Source organism: Amblyomma americanum, chromosome 2 (genome assembly GCF_052857255.1).
Source record: "Amblyomma americanum isolate KBUSLIRL-KWMA chromosome 2, ASM5285725v1, whole genome shotgun sequence".
Taxonomy (NCBI): domain Eukaryota; kingdom Metazoa; phylum Arthropoda; class Arachnida; order Ixodida; family Ixodidae; genus Amblyomma; species Amblyomma americanum.
The window spans coordinates 21676849-21699052 of NC_135498.1; the positions used below are offsets into that span (position 1 = coordinate 21676849).

Consider the following 22204-nt stretch of genomic DNA (forward strand, 5'->3'; position numbering starts at 1 on the left):
TCGACAGTTATCAAAACTGTCAAATTAACTTCACAGAGCAGAGCCCTTGGTTATTTCTGACATGAATCCCCGAAACTGAAAATTTTAGGCAATGCTTGCAGCAGGTGCAGTGTGAGTTCACAAGCACAAGGATGGCACTTCAAAAAATCTCCTGTGTTACAAATAACTGATGTCTTAATGTTGTATTCATTTCGATTGACATGAAAACTTTGATACTTATGAGAGCTAATTCGGAAGTTTTGTAAAATGTTCACTCACTCAGATGAAGTTTGTTCTTTATTTATCATTAATCGGCCTTTTAGTACACACCGAAAAAGTTTGCCAATTCTTCTTTAAATAAGGCTTAAGTGGCCATTAAGGTGCAGTTTTTGTAATTTCCTTTGTTTTACATATTTAATAAAAAGTTGACATCCATCTGAGGTTCTGTTTCCTTTTTTTTCATGTGCCTTATGCATGGGTTATGCCTTTAAAACTGTAAAATAAAAAAATTTTCTGATTAACATCAGAAAATCTGCTGGAGTGACACAGTAACAAAGTTCAACATTTTTCAGATGTTCATCAGCTCATGTGTTTCTGCTTGTGCTGCTTAGGCAATAAGCAAGCAGTGGTGCAATCGTTCTTGAGGATTAGTGCTTTTTGCAGTACTTCAAAGCAGAAAGAATAAGAATTGTCGTGCTAGTTGGTTCATACTGAATGAAAAGGGTAAACTGTAAACTGCATTAGTAAGTGTTATTTGTGTTCGTTTCTCTTGTCTTAACCCTTTTGCACAGTTTACCCTTTTCATTCAAAGCAGGAACTGTTGGATATTTGGTTTGGTGTGACATGGCTTACCATGTTCGTTGGCTAAGTAAGTACTTTGAATATGTCATCTAGGTCAGGCTTGCCAGCATGCAGAAGACAGCTAAGGACAACCTGTTTGACATCTTTGTAGCTAATACTTGCGCGTGGCTTCCATTTCGCTTGTTAGGCATGCATGTTTCCAGCTAGACTCTACGAGCCTTGCACAGCACTGGATGGCGCTAAAGTGGGAACCTACCCGGCCGGACTTCCTTTGAACTGCAAATTGAAGGGTGTGTACTGTCGGCCCTTGATCTTTTACAGGAGGGTACTTTAAAACAAAAATTAAGGGCACCGTAATAGCTTGCTGTATCACGGCACAAGATGAAGAGACCAAGTATTACTAATTTCAGTGCTTTCCATGGCATAGTCTCACCATGGGTCATGATATCAGAGCTCGCGTTGAAGTTTAATAATAAAATGAAAGGGCGACTGAAGACAGTGCAATGCAGTTTTTGTTTTTGGTAAAAATCAATATTTTGCCTTTTTGTGGCTAAGGTGACGCTTGGTCAAATGTTTGAGGAGAATCCCATAAGGTTGAGTAGATTTGTAATAAGGGAATAATTACTCATTGGCATCCACCAAAGCGCAGCCTTACGGCTAAAAAGGAAATCTAAACAGCTTTCTCAGAAACTTCGCAGTTAAAGAAAAATTCGTCTTGGTCTGGGGTTCGAACCCGGGACCACCGCTTCACCGGAGCAGTTGCTCTGCCAAATGAACTAACTGGGACGGCAAGCTTATGGTAGGGGGCGAAAGCGAATTGACCAATAACTTGAAGTGGGAACAGTGTTGGGTGGATGCCGATGAGTAATTACTCCCTTATTATAAGTTGATGCTTGTTTGACAACCAAAAATTCATTTATATTTCAAAAAATGTGATTAAAAAAAATGGAACTTCTTTTTTCCCCCACCACCTAATTCAATCTCTTTGACATTAACATCAAAAAGGACTCTGTGATCACTATTTGGAAATGAATGGCAGTGTAGCCTAGCCTTGGAGATCTGTGTGTGAGAAAACTGTATTCACGTCACTGCAGCCTGCTTAAAGAAATGAGTGGTGGCAGTGATGCCTGCATGTCATTTTATGGTCGTATTCTGGCTTATGAAAGGTGTGTTTTCGGTGAAAATAGCCTCTTTGCCTTCATAATGCTGCAAAGTTTCGATACAGGCTAACTTCAATTCATCACCAGTGTCCCTTTAATAAGTGGCAAGTGTATAAATACGAATAAGTTGGTGCCAGAGCTGGTGCACTCTCTTTAGTGCTGCTTCCGTGCGCACACTGACAGGATGCCACTGCCTTTATTTTTCTTTCTTTGCACCTTTCCTTCTGCAGAGCCACCGCCAGTTCTTTTTGAAGTTAGGTGCTCAGAGTTTATGCTCCACTTTGGTTGCTACCCGTGGCATTACATCTCTAGCCCGCCATCAAAGGAGGGCGTTTTTCAGGTAAGCCTAGCAGTTGTGTGTGATGAAGCGATCCTGGTGATTTTTTTTTTTCTGTGAGCTTTGAAGCTGCATCTCACTGGTGCAGATAAAATCGGTGGAGTCCGGTGAGCTGGCTGAAAATGGGCTTCTGGACTTCCCAAACCCGAGCACAGAGCCAGACTCAATTGCATTTCATCCTGACGACTCTGGAAGGATTGTCTACAACTCCTCACACTTTATCAAGTAAGCACTCTCTGCATTTCACTGAATGAGCAGATTTTTAGCATTTCTAATGCTTTGGTTATTAACAATTAAGTTACAGGTCTGATACAGTGTAGTGATTACTAATTATGTTATGACATGCCATTGTCTGTCTGTACCACTTTATTCCTATATGTGCTTGAACTACCATGTTGCGCGCTTTACAGAATGACGTAGTAAGGTTTTATGAAGAACACAAAGCAGTTGATGTAATCGGTCACCGACTATGTGAAAGTCATGCAATTGCTTTACATGGCTTCTTGAACTGTCTTGTTGCTGTTGCTGAGGTTTTTCAGCACTGTCAAGGTTCTCCTGTTGCCCAAGCCAAACTCCTATCCTCCTTGTTCTGAATGCTTATGAATTTGCTGTCTTGAGTGTGATTTCAGTTACTTTACATGCATGAATTTGTCCATTGCACTGCTTTGCAGTTCTTGTGAAATTTTAAGCATCCATACCTTATTCCATGTGTAAAAAAGAAAAATGTCAGTCAGATCAAATTACTGAGCCAGTAAGTGTGAACTTGATATGTATAATGTGAATTATGTACATACGTATTCACTGCTGATGTTGAAGTTCACATGCTGACTCATGAAAAAGGCATTGCATGTTTTGCTGCTCAAGTTTGCGTAACAATTGTGAGCATTTTAGTAATGTGAATGAACAGTCTTTACACGGTTACATGTCCTCAGACATTTGTTGTTTAATTCTGATAGGTATTTTATGTTTGAATTAAATGTTTGGCTCACTGACTACTGTAAATTTTGAAAGTGTTATGTAAAATGTATACATTTGATACATGTTCATAACACATTGATATAACTTCTCAGTAAACTATAGTGAATACATGACACACCTTTAGAACAGCTACTACTGACTGCCATGTCAGAGGATATAACTACGGTAAGTCCTGAATTCTTTGAACGCTTTGTATTTTTTTTGTTCAGGGTGTTCCGGCTGGTCACTAATAAGAAAAATAAGCCATCACTCAAGGAATGCTTTGAGATCACCTTCCGTGAAAAGCCCACTCGGACTCATCATGAGCGCAACAACAACAAGCCTTCACGGCGCAGATGCAGAACCCTCTTTGACATGCAGAGCAGTCAGTGTGTGGAGGTGAGGAAGAAAGAAAGAGTAACATTACTGCTTGGTGCAGTCAGCAGCGATTGCATGATATATTATTATCAAGAAAAAGTCAGTAGCACATTTTCATTTGGCCCGCTTCCTGATAAAATAATGGAGTCCTATTTGAAGCGATTTTTTTTGTAGTAAAGCTTTACCTTTTATGATTTCTCATTAATTGTGATAGTTGCTTCCTTCCTGCTATAGCCTCATGCGAGGCAAAAATAAATGATTTAATGCATTTGTCTGCTACCCCTAGAGATGATTGTTCCGATATATTATCCTATTTTTCTCGACGTTTTGTCCATTTTTATTCCATGTTACAGTTATGCCATGGACCATATTGTTTTAACCAAAAAACGCCTATCAACATCCACTGTTAAAAAAAAAAATGGAAAGAGTTGAAACTGAAAAACGCCAGTTTCTGGGCATATTGACAGCCATTTTCGCTGTAAGACTTTCCCACTCTGTTCCTTTAAAAGCACAATAATATAGAGCAGGCACTCAAAAAGAAATAGCTCTGCTTTCAATTCCTTGTCTTCATTGATATCATAAACCGCTGCTGACAGGAAAATCACTGCTGGACTTTGTCCTTGGAATTTGCTGGAATTTTGTCCTTGAAAGAGCATAGTGGACATGATTGAGGATTTAAATGCAGACATCCAACTTAATTCCAAGGAATTTTTTCATCACCTGTAGTGTCTTTCACTGGTAGATGCGGGGAACCTTTTTTGCTCCATGGGGGAAAGAGAGCAAGATTTCTTGCTCAAGTTGCATCCGGTTCACATGTTGCACAGGGTGCTCTAACTTGTTCCACTGAGAAAGCACAGAGTTGGCTGAGCTTATGGATGAGGGTATTGGGCATCTTGCTAGAACGGGGCAAATCATGGTTTTCTTGAAGAACTTCCGAGAACTACACCGTATGTTCAGTGGTCTGTGCTTTTCCTTGGGCCTTGAACTGAAGTTGCTCGCTACAGTGAGTCCTTGAGGCGCTTTCATTTTGTGAGGCTCTCGCCGATGTCTTGAAGTATTAGTGGCCATGTCTATCTTTTCTCAAGAGGAGTGACGCTGTTGGAGAGGAGAGGTAAAAGCTTTAAGCATACAAGTCATTGTAAAAACTTTTTGAGAAAGTGGCATTTGTAGTCTAAACATCTAGCTCGTTACTTGAAGTTATGACGACACTTGAGTCACAGAAGAGCCTCATGTACCAGATGTTTCTTCTCTTTGGTGCAAAGCCTGTTGTCTTGCCAAAAGTGCAATCAGGAATCAGAAGAAGGCTACAGAAGCGTGGACTGCCTAGTGAATATGGTAGCTGAGGTGCTACGGATAAAGCTCACAACATTTTTTGCAGTCCACCACAAGGTGCGTAACAAGTCGTTGAAGGTCATCCAGCAGGACTTACAGTTACATTAAATTAGTGGATGAGTCCTGTATCCAAAATTTAATTGCCCAGCCTTGTGTGAAAACGAAGCTGTTGAAGGAATTCATACACCTTAAACAGTGCATGATGACTGACATCTGAAAGCGCTTTAGTCGGAGGGCCAAACTTACTGCCATTGTAGAGTCAGTGCTGTTGTCGACAATGCATTTTTTGGAAGCTACGTGCATGCGACTGGCCCATAGTATCCCGGGTGTCATTAAACATTAAGTGTTTCCTGTCTCAACTACTAATGTTTAACAAGAATTTTCAAAGTTGTTTTCAAAGAAATGCTCAGGCATGATTATTAAAACAAAAATTATGAGTAGTGTGTGTACTGATTAGGCCAATAAAATTGGTGCTCTTTGCTTCAATAGCCTCATTTGTAGGCTTTGAGAATTTTTTCAGCAATAATCACTGTTTTTCATGTTCAATTTTGTCCGAAAAAAAAAAAGTCAATAAATAACTGTGGATGTTTCAAAAATAAACGTAATAAAATTTGCAGCATATCTGTAATTGCTAGAATTACTTTGTTGTGGCCAAGTTCTTGACAAGATCCTGCATGAAAGCCTCAAGTCATTCTCATAATCCTTGTTAGGATGCCTTGAAAGGATAAAGCTGCATGACGGTTTATGTAAAGAAAGCAAACATCTCAATTATTGAAGTCCAAACGAACAAGAACCTTTCTTGGCATTTCCGGGCTTTTGTAGCCGTTGCATGACATAAGTGGCACTTTTGTCTTGCTTCAAGGCTTGTACTTTCTTTAGTACAGTATTTAATATATTAACCAAAGATAGAAGAACTACTACATGCTGTGACAGTGAAACTGAAGCAATATTCTTGGCGAGCTCTTGATTTAAGTAAGGGTATCTGTTACTTCATGTTAACCACAACATGTTAATTCATTTGCACCAAAATGCCTGGAGTTATTGTGATTGCTCGATTCTAATGCACACCTGATTTCAATGGATGTGGAAACAGAGCATGAGATGCTAAATATACGAGAAGTGCCATGGAGTAGTTTCGCATTCAGCATTGTAGCGCAAGAATACCTGGACACCAGCTTTTTATACCAATGACACTGTGGGTATTACTAGCACTGTTTCGGTTTTGTATCATATTGTTATGCGTATGCCGTTGTGAAGCTCTGTTTTCACAAAGAAAGGTGTTTGGTAGGAGCGGGAAAATGGCATACATGAAGAGTTGTGAATCATGAACCAAGTATACAGAATAAATATTCCTACCAGGCCATCTTGGGTTTTTCTTGCCCTGTTCGCAGCAAGCAAGGAGTTTTCATTGCAGCGTTGTCATTATGGGGTTTGTCTCGACAAGCTGAGAGTTTCTGTTTGGTATTTTTTTACATATCTTGATTGGTTTCGAAGTTAACCAAACAAATTTATTAGGTTATACGAAGTAAAGATACCTCTGCCTGCATTAGGCAGAGTCCATCAACACTATTTCACTTTTATTCTTGCAGCACATATCGGTTTTTCAATAGCCTTGGAGCATGTTACATTGGACACTGTGGACAGGGCATGGGAAGTAGAATAAAAACGCAGAGAATGCTGTTTTAGTTTCTGTAGAGCTATTAAACTGCTGCAGAAATGGCACTTTCGACAGATTTTACCAAATCACAGTAGTGGAATTAACGTGCTGTTTGCATTCTTCTAGGCTCAGTAGCTCTACGTTGACTTTACTTTAGAAGTGTACTTTAGTCGTGGCATGCATCACTGCAAGCGTTAGATGTACGTGATGCATATATAACAGTAACAACCTATTGCACTTCGGTATCACAGCGCTTGTATCAGAAAAGTGTAGCTTATTTGATGTCATGCGGAAAAGGTCAACTGCAAAGACTTCCCAAACTGTTTTTTCAGAAAAGCCTTCTTTCGGACGATTACGAAAATGAGCTGGAGCTGTACAGTGTGCTGGGCTTTGACCCAATGGATGAAAACTGCATGGGAAAAGTGGGCATCTACGACAACGAGTCGGGCCAGCAGATCAAATCCTTTGAGCTGGGCATGAGCCTTGACGAGGTGAGGTCCCAGCAGAGGGTTTTCTTAATCACAATACAGATGATTGTTTCATCATTTGAAGAAAATGACAATGCTTTATGAGCCCTACTCAGAGCCCCAGTGAAAGGGAACCTGTTTGTGTATTGACTGAAAAGCAGTTGTAATTCATGAACTGCATTATACGCTTGCACTTTAACTTTCCCACTGCCTGCTCAATTTTGTTCATCCATCTGCCCAGCTGTGAAGGTCAGCCTACCATTGCTCTGCACCTGTGGTTATAGTGTCCGTAGGTGTGCCAGTGCAGATGCTGAACGTCTTGAAACTGGCTAGAGTCCTTTGTACAGCTAACTGATGTAATATATGAACTTCAGTGAATGCCTTTACAGGTCTGATTTTGCATAACAGAGAAGCTTCCGTGCATTTAGAGGTATAGATGGTGGGTATCAGAGAATAAATGAGCTTCCATGGAAGCAATGCTTAGGTGAAGTGCAACAAACGGGGCATGTGCTGTATAAAGAAACACCCTGGTACATTTCTTGCATGTGGGTAATCCAGGCACAACACAAATCAGCCTGTGGACTTCTTATTGATGTTAGCCAGTATGAAAGGGACTTTAATGCAGCTCTGAAACACCTTCTGAGGAGAGTAAATAAATTCTCCCAATCACAACGTTCTATCGTCACGAATGCCTGAACCAAATAATACTTCCACATGCAGCAGAAAGCCCAGAATCGCGCACGAAAGGTGGTGAGCCCTTTCTGGTGACTTTTTCATGCACCCTCCTATGTCTCATGCTCTTGCATATTTGTATTCAGAGGTGGCTATTGGTTAGATTCTTTCAGTCGTCACGCAGCTACCATGGCCGCGTTGATCCGGCGGGCCAGGAAACTCCGCCCCCCCTTTAACATCCAAAGAGTAGCGCACCCTTATTGAGAGCCGCTTTCAGAGCCCCTTTAAAGGGAATTACCCAGTCCAGATAAATTTAGTTATTAGTGGCCTAAGATTATGGACGTCATTTTAGCTAAGAATTGGATAAGCCAGAATTTGTACAACCTTGAGACAATCAGCTGCGCACGCCTGTTGGGAATTCCGGGAGCTACACCACATCAAGGGAATTCTTCACTGGCCACAGTTGGTTCATCACTTTTGTGTGCAACACAGTTTCAATGGGTATAGGGCAGCGCAGTGAATACTGCCAAGATACAAGAGTGCAGAGGCTTGCTCGCTTAGCATACTGCCCACTTGGTCCGTGTGGAGGTGTCTTACTTGGCAACTTCAGAAGTTCAAGCCAAGCACAAGATTATTTGTGCTAAAGCGTACTGGAAACACTTCATTCACGCCCTTCCTGAGTGGTGAGACCACCAGGGGATGACAAGAGGAAGGGTGGTAAACATTATGCTGAAAACCATCTGTTGACAAATACTGTAACAAAAAGGCAGGGGGTCCAGGGGTTTCCTGCAATTTGTGGAGAGCAGCAGAGGTTAGATGTCACAAAAATTGTGCAGTCTCTCCTGAGTTTCACGGGAATGTAAATTCATTTGTGATTTTCTGAGCATTACATTCAAATTTTTTCAGGACAGAATGTAGTGCTCCCCAAGTGCTATCTGTCGCTTAAGTGCAGCTTCTTGTTTTTGTTATTTTTTTAGTGACCTTTCATTGATATTTTTTTATGTGTAAAAAAGACAAATCATTGCATTCAGTCAGGTATTACTGTTTGTGGAGGTGCAGTTGCATTGTTACAAAATAGGGCTGTCCTAGTCATGCGGCTGACATGAATGCAACCTGCCTAAGGTTCTTTTTGCTCAGCCGTTCTTTTTCTCGTCATGTGATTGCGGCAGGAAGAAATACCAGAGATGGAATGGTGGAGAGTTTAAACAGGTGTCAGTTGTCAGAACTGCCACTCCAGTGTTGGCAGACTGTTACTCGGCTGGGCACATGTTATATGCGCTGTTCTGTTAAGCAAGGAACTGCGCTACGTAAGCATGGACGAGAAGAACACAAGGGCAGGCACAAACTCACAACTGATTTTATTCAGAAGGACACACTCAGTTAATCCAGGATATACAAAGCGAAAGCTGTCGGCATTCATTGTGCTCATTAAGGAACCTTCTAATAATTTTGAGGAAAGGAAGGGCGCATAACTGGCTCCCTGGGTCAGTGGATGCCTCAGTTGCACTTTGAGGTATGTGGGGATGGTGAGAGAGAGATGTGGGCTGCATGCATTAGCGTTGACAACGTTGTGGCAGACATGGGGCACTGCAGCAATAGGCGGCAACGTTCATTGGGTGACCAACCCCTCTTGATCAACCATTAACTGCCACCTGCTAGGGTGGCAGGGTAGGCACGCCGCTTATCCAGTGGGTGGAACAGAAACCAATCAAAGCAGGTTTTTGCTGTTGGACACCAACGCCACATACATGAAAGCGAGATTGAGGTGTGCACTGACCCACTGAGCCAGTTGTGCTCCTTTCCTTTCGTGAAAATCGATGGCCTCTACAACATTGTCAACGCCAATTAATGCCAGTAGCTCACTTCTTTCGTTTGGTTTCTGAGAAAATGAAATGGTGCAGTATCTGTCACATCTTGATAGACACCCGAACCTGCCTTAAGGGAAGGGATAAAGGAGGGAGGGAAGGAAGAAAGAGGAAATTGAAAATTGGTTTTTGAGGAAAGGAAATGGCGCAGTGTCTAGGTGGACACCTGAACAGCGCCTTAGGGATCCTTGGTTGCCATGAAGGTTGTTCAGTGTCGGTGTGGTGCATACCCAAAGGCTGCTTTACCTAGCATAGTGAAGCTTTTTGCTTCAAAAAGCCTCAGCAAGCTCATGGGCCGTCTGGTCACGACTATGCTTCAAAAGTTTTGTTCTTACCAGCAGTGGTTGGCATGGATGGCCACACATAGACAAAGGGCATGCACCACAGTGCAGGCACGGAGGAGCCTGAAATTTTTGGGGGGAGTGCCCAAGGTAACTTTTTGTATTAAGGAGCGGAGGGGTACATATCCAAACAAACTAGTGCCTGTCGAGAGAATCGTGGGTGGGGGCAGCCCCGTCGGGCCCCCTCTCTTGGATACATGCTCCCACAGTGTAAGGGTAAATAAACTCGTTTCGGTTCTTTATTGGAAGCTGGTGCTCCTTTAGTTGTTCATTTATACATCTGCCTGCTTTGCCGACATAAACTTTCCCACAGGTCATGGGGATTACATGTTCAACTCCAGCCAAACACCTGACGAACTGAGTGGCGTGACGCTTATGCACTCTTGCATGCTCCTTCCTTCGGAGACAAACGGAAGGCACAGGGAGGCCAACTTGCACGGGTCAGAAAAATCACAGGCACAACATAGCCATTGGCTACATACTTCAGATTGTGGGGCACCCTGTGAATATAGGGGACAACCGCCTATCTGATTTCTTCTCGACTACCAACTTCCTGAAGTGTTCTAGCCCTGAATCTCTGCAGGAGCTTCTCTGCTGCAGTGACTCCAGCTGAAATGCACCAGGCGAACACATGATTTGTTGCGAGGCTGCCTTCAAGCAGAGCATACCAATGGGCCGTTTTACTGCCCGCCTTGGGATGAGCAGGTTAATATGGCAGAAGGTCTTTTTGGGCCCGTGGCAAATAACATCCAGCACGTGTGATCTGTTGTGTAGGTCAAGTTAATATCTAAAGACTGCAATGTAGTTCGTGAGGACTGAAGAGCGTGCTTGTTGGTAACACATCTTTACAGAGCAGTGCGTCAAAACCATGGACAAAGGAGTACGGAAACACAAGCGCTGTACTTTCAACAGTTTGTTGGAAAGCACGTCAGGAATATACGCATGTGCAGCCTAACACACAAACAAAAACAGCCTTGTCATAGTTACGATGCATTTAAAATCATAAGCTGTTCCTTGGTAAGAGCAGCAGAAGGGCTAATAACACAATGATTTTGATTTTTTGTAATTTCAAGAGCTTCAATAATCTCGCGCACAAGCATATCCCCGTGCCTGTCCAGGACTGTGAATCATGTGAAATCACTGCATTCGTGTGAAAAAAAAACTACTATTTATTCTGGTTATGTAATTTGTGGGTGAAGTTTAGACCCCTCCCATGTTATTTTAAGACCGGTAAAGTCTCTTACACAGAGTCTCTTTAAGAAAAAAACCAAATAGTTATCTACGTATATAAATACCTTAAAAACTATCTCACCATCCATATAGCATACCAGATTCTTTCATGAGATGGGGTGAAATTACGTTTTGTGTATGTGCTCTCAGCTTAAACGTTGCAGTGAGCAAACAGGTGTTAAGAGAGCCCGTTTTAAGCGTTTTGCCAGTGTAGTTGCCACATGTAGTCTTCAGAATCTGCTTATCTTGGAGAAGCCTTTTCAATCCTGTGATTGGTTGACTTGTAATGGGGCAGAGCAGGAATGTTGAGCAGCATGCCTTCATTAACAGTGGTCCATATTTGAGCAGAGACCAACTTGGAAACCTGCTGTCATGGTGACAACTAGTGCCAAGGGGACAGGATAATGAGAGAAAGCATCTCTGTGAACGAGGGTCAGCACATGTCTCTGGCTATCTGGGGTGTAGGATATGTAGCTTGTGTTAACAGTTTGCATAACGTAGTTTTAGTAACATTTCAGTTCACCTGTTCAATCGTTTCTGCTACAAAGTGCCATAAAATGCTAGAAAGGGGATGGATGGATGGATGGATAGAAGGGTACCAGCCAGCTCCCTGTATCCCAATGAGCTTTTTCGTGAACGTTGTAAATGCTTTATGCTTGGGAAATTTATTGCCTGCTGTGTGAACTTGACGTTCAGTTGATTGTGGTGCTCCAGGGCAGAACTTGGTATCTGGAATTATTATAGTGTGTGGTGAGAGCTGCGCCAAACTTTTTGGGTGGGCTCCTGAGCTTGCTAAGCAACGCATTCCTAAATACCTTGTGTCAAGTACCTTTGGAAACAAATAAATAGCACTCGGTTTTCAATAATGTGTCCGAAACACGTGTCCACCAGCTGTTCAAGAGGGTCTGCAATGTGTTGAAACTAGTATTGCTGTCAGGGTGTAAAAATTACTTCGCTGACAGTTAGGGTCCTTTCCAAGACAGATGTCTGGTGACACCAGCTATAATACAGTGAGTGGTTAATGATTAAATATTGGTTTTGAGCAACATTCAGAGGAAATGGAGAGAAACTTGCTGTTCATGCCTGCACTATACCTTAGTGTGCTCTTTTGTGCGCAGCATATTTCCCTGTTAAGGCAGATGCATGGTGAAAGCACGTCATATTTGGTCCCTTTGCTGCATCTTGAGAAAGTAGATGCTGGTGCTGGCTGTGGAGATTTCATAGTCTTCTATATTTCCAAGGCAACAACAATGGCAAACTTGCCCAATCATAGAAGCTTCTGTTATGGCTTGAGCATCTCTGTAACCCTAATAACTTGTCCGTACCTTTCAGATATGCTTTTCATACTGTCTTTATGTGTGAACAGTATCAAATGTGGGTCATGAGTGTCTTTGTCGATAGACTTTATCAGCACTGTTAATGCAATTTATCAGCACTGTGTGTTGAAGGTGATGAAAAGTCACGAAAAACACTCAGGCCACTCCATTTTCTAAACTGGGAATTGCAGCTATACGCTACATAGGTACCATGAAGTGTGTGGTGTCATTGAGTGTTGATGGGCATATGTGGTGACATGAGGGCAATGCCCGGCTCAACAGCATCTACCAGTACCGCCACTTTGTTTTATTTACTCGTCCAGCATGTACGCCACAACCCTTTGGATAGTGTTTAGTGCATATGTAATTGCTGCATGAAAAGTGATGATTGGCATGTGGACTGGATCCTGCTGTTTTGGTTCCTTGTGGCACAGGCTGGGGCAAAGTTATTTAATTTTTTCTTTTAAGCCTCACCATAACTTTATACCTCACCATACTTTTGAGTACTTTGGAGAAAGAGCTGAAGCCGATGGTTAAATTGATTCCTCCATACCCAGTACAGTCGGGGAGGTGGAACCAGTCCTGGTGGACTGGGAGCCTGAGCCATCCCTCGAACTACTCTAGTACCAAGTACGGTTGGGGCGGCGGAACCAGGCTTAAGAGAAGGGGACCCCTAGTTGTGCCTCTATTAAGCCTGCTTCACATGCAAGCGAAAACGCTAGCGAATCCTGCCGCCGTGGCGCAAATACCTGTTTTGAGTCGTCACGGCGGCTCGAGCAGCGAGGTTCCGACGACTTGAAAATTTTTCACTGCAGCGCCCCGCTCAAACGCACAATTCTCTCAGTCGCTTGCATGTGAACCAGCCTTTAGGGATTCCTTTCTCAGAAGGTCTGAAGCCTGGCAAGCGCCTAGTGGTGTTGGGAGTCCACTTGGAGGCCAAGGGCTGCATATTCAGCTAAGAGTGAGGGCTCGCCCTTTAAGGAGGCTTGGAAATGAGCTCAACTCAATAAGGATCATTGAGTAAAGCCCACCCAGGTGGAAATTTCACAAGTGGTCCCACTTGAAGTGGGTTATTGGACAGGGACCACTTGACATTTGGAACTACCAGGTTCAAAAAAAAAACATTGGAAATTGGAATTCGAAACATTGGAATTCGAGCCAGTTGGATATTTCAGTTGGTTCCAACTGGGTTTTAAAATTGGTTCCAAATCATTTTTAAGGTGCAAAAGAAAAACTGCTATGTGAGGACTGCAGGGCAATGCTCAGGCATGGTACCCACATTTTCACAGAATTGCATATGTAGTCATGGAAATCGACACAAACACATACAAGCATACATCACACACAGGAAACACATATACTATGGCTCAACATTAGTAAAATTGGCTCATGTGTACATCCACAGAACACGCTACTGCTCCCATATAAATACCCCGCTTATGACACTCTCATACTAAGGCCAGTGACGCTTGCCCATTGAGAGAGAGAAACAACTTTATTGTAACACCAGTCAATGAACGCCAGGAGAGAAGTCCATCTCCCCTGTCGGCCCTAGCCGTCGGCCGGGATCCCTTGGGATACAGCAGCAGCAAGGGCTTGACCGATGATGTCTTGCTGGACGTTGGGGTCTGGGCTGCGGAGCAAAGCCTCCCAGGATTCTATAGTGCATGAGCTATCATATTTAGCCGGGCACGTCCACACCATGTGGACCAAATTTGCTGGCTGATCGCAAAATTTGCACTTTGACCTGAATACTGTAGGATGCCACTTGCTGTAGAGTACTGGGTTGGGAAAAACCCCTGTCTGTAATTTCCTCCAAAGAACCTCCTCTTTTTTATTGAGCGTTTTGTCCGCTCCCGGATAAATCTAACGATTTAGTCTGTAGTATTGTGTGATTTCCTGGTATGCGCGCATATCCTCTGTGCTGTTTGTACTTCCAGAGATTTGGGAGGTCCCAGGGGTCGACCGGTAAGTGAGACCTCGGGCGACCGAATGAGCCTCCTCGTTCCCTTTAAGTCCTTGGTGAGCTGGTGCCCAAACGAGCAGAACCAGTTCTCTGGGTCCTCCTTCCCTGCTTAATATACGGATGGCAGTCTCCGTCACCCTCCCCGATTCGTAACTTCTCACAGCGTTTTTTGAATCGCTAATGACCACCTTGACCCCTCCTTGGCTGGCGGCTAAGGCTATCGCCACTTCCTCAGCTTCTACTGTCTTGACACCACTGACTGTGCAGCACGCCACCGGGGTCCCGTCTTCCTTAACCGCCACAGCCGCGTGTGCGGCTTTGCTCTCATATATTGCAGCGTCCGTATACAGGACGTCCTGTCGACCTGTATACCTAGCATGTAATGCTTCTGACCTGTCTTTGCGCCTGCCTTCGTGAAAGGCGGGGTGCATGTTTCTGGGCAGCGGAGGGATTTTAATCTTGTCCCTGATTTGTCGTGGTATGTCTCGTGAGCGGGCATGTTCATGCTTGGGCTCGTAGCCCAATCTCTCTAAAATTTTCCTCCCCGTTTCAGAACCGAGTAGCCTTTGATGCTGAGCGGTAAGGGCAGCCTCAATGAGCTCCGCGAGAGTGTTGGAGACCCCTAGCTTCATAAGTCTCTCGGTGGGTGTGTTCGGGGGTAGGCCGAGTGCGACCTTGACACTTTTCCTGATAATGATTTCGAGCTTGTTCCGTTCCGCTCCGTTGAGTTTCAGGTAGGGTGCCACGTACACTATCCTACTGATTACGAAGGCTTGCACGAGTCTCAAGAGATTCGCCTCCTTCATCCCAGCGTGCCTGTTCGCTATTCTTCTGATAAGACGACACGTCTGATTTGCACTAGCTTCTAACCTAGCAAGCGTTTCATGATTCTTCCGATTCGCCTGAATCCTTAGCCCGAGGACGCGGATACTGTCAACCGCGGGGATCTCTCCGCCATTGACATACAGGTGGATGTCTGCCTCGTGCTTTTGGTGAAGCCGCCGTTTTCCAGGGGGCATCAGGAACAGTGCTTCCGACTTTTCGGCCGAGCATTTAAGTCCCTTGGGTTTCAGGTACTCTTCAATGATGTCAATTGCTTTTTGCAGAGAGCTTTCAATTTGTCCGTCACTCCCCTTATTTATCCATAATGTTATGTCATCCGCGTATATTGTGTGGTTTAAATTCTCAATGTCCGCCAACAGTTCGGGGAGTCTCAACATCGCAATGTTGAAGAGGGTCGGTGATAACACCGAGCCTTGCGGCGTTCCTGTGTTACCAAGTATAATGTCCTCGATGGAGTCTTCCCCTATCTTGAGAGTGGCTTTCCTGTTCGTAAGAAAGTCCTTGATGTAACTATACACTCTCTTACCTACATTTAGTGAGTTCAGATTCTCTAAGATCGACACGTGCCTCACGTTGTCAAATGCCTTTGCCACATCCAACCCCACAATCACTTTCGTGTCTCGGGTTTGCTTGTCTATAATTTGGTCCTTTAGTTGCAGCATCACGTCGCATGCCGACAGCTTTGGTCGGAAGCCGATCATGGTGTCTGGGTATAGCCCATTGTCCTCTATGTACCTACTGAGCCGCGTCTGAACGACATGTTCCATAAGCTTACCCACGCAGGAGGTGAGCGATATCGGCCTGAGGTTCTCGAGGCCCAGTTTCTTCCCCGACTTGGGAATGAAAATGAGATTTGCGAGTTTCCACTCCTGTGGTATCGTCCCTTTCTCCCAGCACTCCTGCATGTACGTTGCGATGTTGGCGATGGACCTGTCGTCTAAATTACGAAGCATTCTGTTGCTCACTCTATCCGGCCCCGCTGCTGACTTAGTCCGCAGGCGATTAATCTCCGCTCTGACTTCTGCCAGGGAGAGCGGGGTGTCTAATTCCGAATTCTCTCCCCCTTCATAGTCCGGGAGGGGTTCGGGTCCGGCGGGATTTATGTACCTGTTGCGAACTTCTTCTAATAGTTCCTTCTTAGTGCCTTCAAACTGATGCGCCAGTCTTTCCAGCTGTTGTTTGGACGCTGACTTTGTGCTATCCGGATCTAAGAGGTGGCGAAGAAGTCGCCACGTTCGTGCGGTACTCATATTCGTCTCCATCTGATCGCAGACGTTCCCCCAATTCTGCTTCGTGAGTGCGATTGCGTGCTCTTCAATTTCTCTGTTTAAAGCCGCTATCTGTTTCCTGATATTCCGATCCCATCTCCTTTGTCGAAGTCGATCCTCCAACCCTTTCTTTTTCCTCCAGAGATTTATTAATCTCCTGTCTACGGCTTCGTTGTCCCCCTCGATTTCCACCGCTTCGGTGGCCTCTTTAGCAGACCGTACCACCCCATCGCTCCATTCCGCAATGTCAGAGACGGGAGCTGGGTTGTCCCTGAGTGCCCTGAAAGCGTCCCAATTTATGGCCTCTACCTTCCGTTTCCCGGGAATTGTCGGGCCTCCTTCTACCACCACTTCTATGATCTTGTGATCACTTCCCAGATCCTCGTTTGTATTGCACCACGTGGCTCTAGTGCCGCTCCCCGTCAAGGTGAGGTCAGGTGTTGTGTCACTCGCGACACTATTTCCCTTCCTTGTGGGTTGCAGCGGGTCGGTTATCAAATCCAGATTATGAGTCTGTATGTCGTCCCACAATTTCCTGCCCTTGATTGAAGCCTGTTTATATCCCCATGCCGAATGGTGAGCATTAAAGTCCCCCACGATCAACAGCGGGTTGTTCTTTATCTTACGTCGCGTCGTTGCGAAGAGATCCCCGAATTCACATTTCCTTTGTTTGGGAGAACTGTAGACATTTAATACGAACAAGCTACTTTCTCTCTTCGCGGTATCAGTTCTACGAGAGCATGGTCTATTTGTGTACTCCCGATGTTATGCTGCACGATGTTATGCTGCACCGCCGTGATGTTTCGTTTGACTAGGGTGGCCACCTGCGTGTTTTCACCCTCGCCTACGTATGATTTGTACCCCGACAATTTTGCTTTTCTGCCGCATTCTTGTAGTGCTATTAGCTCCGGTCGGTCCCCGTTCCTCAGGAATTCCTGCAAGACAGCACGCTTGCGCGTGAAACCTCTACAATTCCATTGCCAAACGGTGGTTTTACTGGATCTGTGAGCCATGATTGCCAATCAGCTGATTCATCTGGTTTCCTAGTACTTGTTGGGTGAGGTGTTCGTATGCCCGGTCCCTTTTCGCAAATTCTTCCTTAAGTTGTTCAGTGAGGTTATTATCCCTCTGATGTATTTGCTCTGCGACACTGTTATCTCGTTGATGCAGCTGCTCTGAGAGGGTTTGGAACATCCCTAACATGCGTTCTTCAAAAGCCTTGCGCCATTCATTGTCCTGTCTAGATTTGGCCTCAAATTTTGCCTCCAATTGTTCTATTTTCATGTCTATCACTTTCTCTGTGTCCATATCTATTATGGGCTTCTCTACTTCCTTCGCCCTCTTCTTAGCCGGCGGCTGAGCCGCACCCTGCTCCTCTGATGCTCTTACAACTGGATTTTGTGGCATCTGCGATTGTTTCGCAGGTGCTGCATTAGGCTTACGCGCTATTCTAAGCTCCTCAATTTGCTTGCTCATCGCTGCGAGCTGTGCCTTAAGCAATCGATTTTCTTCCTTAATCTGGAAGATTTCTTCGTCGTGTTTATCCTGGGAGGCTTCGCTCACCCAACCCACCTTTCGGCTCGGAGACTTGGGCCTCGCTGGGTTGTTGACGACAGCGCCTCCGGAGGGGACCCGGGCCTTCTTTTGCTTCTCCGCTTCCCGCAGATTCGGTAGACGCGGGTAGGACTCTGATCTCCCTCTCGACTCGCTCTGGTTTCCTGACTGACTCCTGGATCTCCCTTGATGCTTTTCGAACCGGCTCCTTCCTACTTCGGTCTCCTTCGCCTTCCGCGCTTCCTCTTCCATGACTTCCATAGCCAGCTCGGCCTCCCATTGCCTCTTCTTTATCGTATAAGGGGTCCTGAAAGCTTCCTTGCATTTCCGGTCTGCTGTCAAGTGACCTTTGCCGCACAATTTACACTTGGGCTCGCATACGTGATCCTCGGGTGGGGCTATGATTCCGCATCCCAGACACTTAACTTGGGCGCTGACACATACGTCCGATCTGTGTCCTAGCTCGCCACAGCGGTAGCACACCTCGTACCGCTTCTTGTAGAGCACGCACTTTAGGGGTGCGTCGTAACAGTACACCCACCTCGGCACTGTCTCGTGTTTGAAGATGACGATCGCCGAACTGGATTTGCCCATCTTCCTAACGCCAAGTATCGGCGGGTTCCTCGGGTTGCCGAAGGCCTCTGTCAGTTCCTCTATGGTCAGTTTCGGGTCGATGCCGTGCACCACACCCCGCCCGCAGTCCTCGTGCGGCGCCAGGTACGCTGTGACTTCATACTCGTCGTCGTCGATATGGATAGACTTAATCTTGGTCACCTTCCAGACAGTGTCCATGTCTGGGGTGCTGAAAATCAGGGTGCCTTGTTTGTCGTTATGAATCAGCGATGTTATTTCATATAATTTCGACTGCACTGACTGAGCAAATGATGAATGCAATTTAGGAGGTTAAGCTGCTGATAGTTTTTATTTTAAGAATCATTTTAGTCTTGCCTTGTTTGCTCAATATGCAAATGTCCGTATGGATTGCAGCCCAGCTGTGGCCACTTGCAGTCTAGTGGCACCACTTGAAAGCAAGTGGGACCATTTGGAATCCCGCTTCATATTTTCACCTGGGGGCCATTCCCATCCTATTTCCCATAACCCCATCCAACCAACCTTCAACCCTTTCCCTAAACCCATCCCTTCCAGCTGTCCCCCAGGGAAGGCAATGGGAGTCTCCCTGGGACCGCTCTCCCAGCTGTTGTGTTGCCAGTGCAGCACCCCCCCCTCTTCTTATTTTCCCATTTTCCACTCCAGGGTGTGCCAAACAAACTTTTATCCCTCAGGACCAATTCATATATTACAACCATTGAATTAAGCCTGTTGTGCATAGCGATGCAGGTAGGCGCCTATTATTTTTCATTCCTTCTGTTGCCCCAACATAAGATTTGTGTTCTCTGCTGTAGGCCCCTCCCTCAGCTGTTGTGTGGTTCATGTTCAGGAGTAACGCAACAAAAAGTGATGTTTCAGGCTTATAATGGTTGGTATCTAAAGAGTGTTGGCCTGAAGTAAGCCCCCTGAAACCTCTTATTGAAACATCTGTCATGGCACAGACTTCCTTGTTGATGTAAACTCGCCCCATTGCGTAGTACTTAGCTGGTTGAAGTTTATGCATTTTTGGTTGATGATTGTTTGTAAAAACCGGAGGACTAGGGGGCAAAGACAACACAGCGGTTTAGTCTCCTCTGGCTGCATTTTCCACGCTGTTCATAGCACAAAATCCAGTCATTCCTGTGCTGTCTTTGTTGCAGCTCTGTGACTACACTCTGACGCTCGACCTGGACACGATAGTGGTCCTCGTGAAGGATGAACGACGCAACTTCTCCTGTTACCTGTATCGACTGCACTACCCGGGAATCATGGACTCTCCTTGCTCGAGGCGCCACACCACTAGAAACACCGTCCTGCGAAGATCTCAGCGGAGCAGCACCATCAGAAACAGCAGCAATAATGGTGTCAATCATGAAGACAGCATGGCTGCCCCCTCCTCATCCTCGCACAGCAGAGTGTTGCGATCGACAAGACACTGAATGCCGACAGCCTGCTTCAGGCGGTTGTTGTAGATGGTTTGTTGGATAGAGCGAGACTGCAGTAGGTGCGTGTTCTGTTGCGCGCATGTGTGTGCTTATCTTGTACAGTGTACAGACAATTATTGTGTATTCCCTTCAGCCCTTCTGCATTTCTGGTGTTTCCCAATGAGGTCAGGTACTGTTGAATTTGGCCATTTGAGCTTTTCGGGCACTCTTGCTTTTGGAGTGGTGCGTTGGTGTATCATGCACATGGCTTGTTTGTTGATGTAGCAGTTCTTAAAATCTCGTTTTGATATGTTTGACGTGTCATTCAGTGTATTGCAGTGTAGCTTGAAAAAAGCACAGGAATGAAATGAGAAATGTTATGTTTATGAGCATATGTTGTTGAGATTCTGAGCATTTGTTGTTTGTTTAGCTCTCAATGCCTTTAATTTGCATATGTTTATAAACGTGATGTTTCCTGAAGGAAAATCATGTTTTCTTTTTTGTTTTGCTATGCAGGCAAAAATTATGTGGCTGTAAGTCATAGCAGTGAGCGATGTCACAAACAGAAAACATTGAGTCTTAATTGCTATATGGCCATACAAAGTTTGGTTGAAAGCATGGCATTCATTATTTGTATACTGCCAGATTTTAATCTCATGGCAGTGCTGAAATTCTGCAACTAGTTAGGAATCTACAAATCTGGATCTATTTTGGAGCTTTTGTTGTCTCCTTATAATAAAATGAGTATCCAGGATGTTTCAAATGTTTTCATCCTTTTTGTTGTCATGGGTCAACACTGTATGTGATCCACATATATTACTTTTCTGCATGCTTCCACAGTGCTCACTGTATATATATATATTTAAGGTCATCGAAATTAAATTTGTTTTCAAGCACTGTGTGCTGCTGATATTGCACATTGTTTTTGTGTGCTCATAAATTTATTGTTTCATTTTGCTTGTAAGGGAAGAGAGGAAGCTGGATCAACAGAAGTTTGCAAATGTGAGCACGTAGTTCGTTGGAATATGCACTAGGACACATCTTTGTTAACAGGTCTTACTGCAGCCATTCATTGCACAGCTTCACCTCCCAAGATAAAAAAAAACTGATCGGTAATTTCTTAGGGTGCATTGCAGTTTGAAACTAGGCCAGTAGGCGGCAAACTTGTGTGCGACTCTGGTGAGTTATATACCCTTCAGTCACGAATTTTTCAATGGGGGAATTATCAAGTTTTTGAAGGAGCATGCCAATATTACACAGAAGAAATTGCCACCCTTCCAGGTCAATAAGGAATTTGTCATTTCCTTGTGCATCCATATCATGACTCAAACTGCCTTCAGGCCTGAAATTTTCCAACTTGATTATGGAACTGGAAATCTTACCCTTTCAGCTGGAAACCATTCACTCCTAGCTGGAAAATTCAGTTTCCTGCTGGATTATGGAGCTGGAAATTTTGTCCAGCTGAAACATTTCTTGCTTCTAGCTTGCTCGCATCATATCCATTTACTCTAGCTCCAACTGGAAAGGTGCTCTTCCCACTAGAATTAGCGTCCGCATTTTCATTCTCAGTTATACAGTCAAACCCACTGAACATGACCGTCGCGCATAGTTTGTTAGTTATATCCCCATGTTCGCAGTAACATACACTACACATAATACCTCGGATTTGTAAGGCGGAGTTTTGTGTTGTACTGCTTCTTGCGTAATGTGTAGGAGTTTGTCCCAGTGAAGGTTTATTACTGGTTTGTGCATTTTCGCATTGCTGTCTATTTCTGCCTCAGCTAGAAAACAACGCGAGCATCACACACATTGCTATCTACAAGCCGATCGTAACGTCGTCGTCACCATGAGGTGCGCGTTTAGGCCTGGTGTGTATCAAAACTATCTTTTAATTACGGCACATATGTGCAAATTTGTACCCGCAAGCGTAGCTATTAAGGCATCTATGGCACTTAGTTTTTGTCAAAGCACTGTTTTTGCAAACGGATGCAAAGCGCCCATTCGATCCATGGTGGGTAGTTTTTGCATCCAGAAAACATTGTGCTTCTTCTATGAGAGAACCAAATTTT

The 22204-nt window shown here is 44.6% G+C and overlaps 1 protein-coding gene across 3 annotated transcripts in view; it reads left to right on the forward strand.

Annotated features, from left to right (window-relative positions):
* The window catches only part of LOC144120754 (DDB1- and CUL4-associated factor 17-like), a 30951-nt gene extending 10062 nt beyond the window's left edge, over positions 1-20889 (forward strand). For all 3 annotated transcript variants that reach the window (XM_077653420.1, XM_077653421.1, XM_077653422.1), the window contains exons 8-13: positions 968-1070; positions 2171-2280; positions 2366-2502; positions 3465-3633; positions 6934-7092; positions 19872-20889. In XM_077653420.1, the coding sequence (XP_077509546.1) occupies positions 968-1070; positions 2171-2280; positions 2366-2502; positions 3465-3633; positions 6934-7092; positions 19872-20150 (957 nt within the window). In that variant the 3' untranslated portion in view covers positions 20151-20889. The remainder of the gene's footprint in view (positions 1-967; positions 1071-2170; positions 2281-2365; positions 2503-3464; positions 3634-6933; positions 7093-19871) is intronic.
* Positions 20890-22204: the final 1315 nt, after the last annotated feature.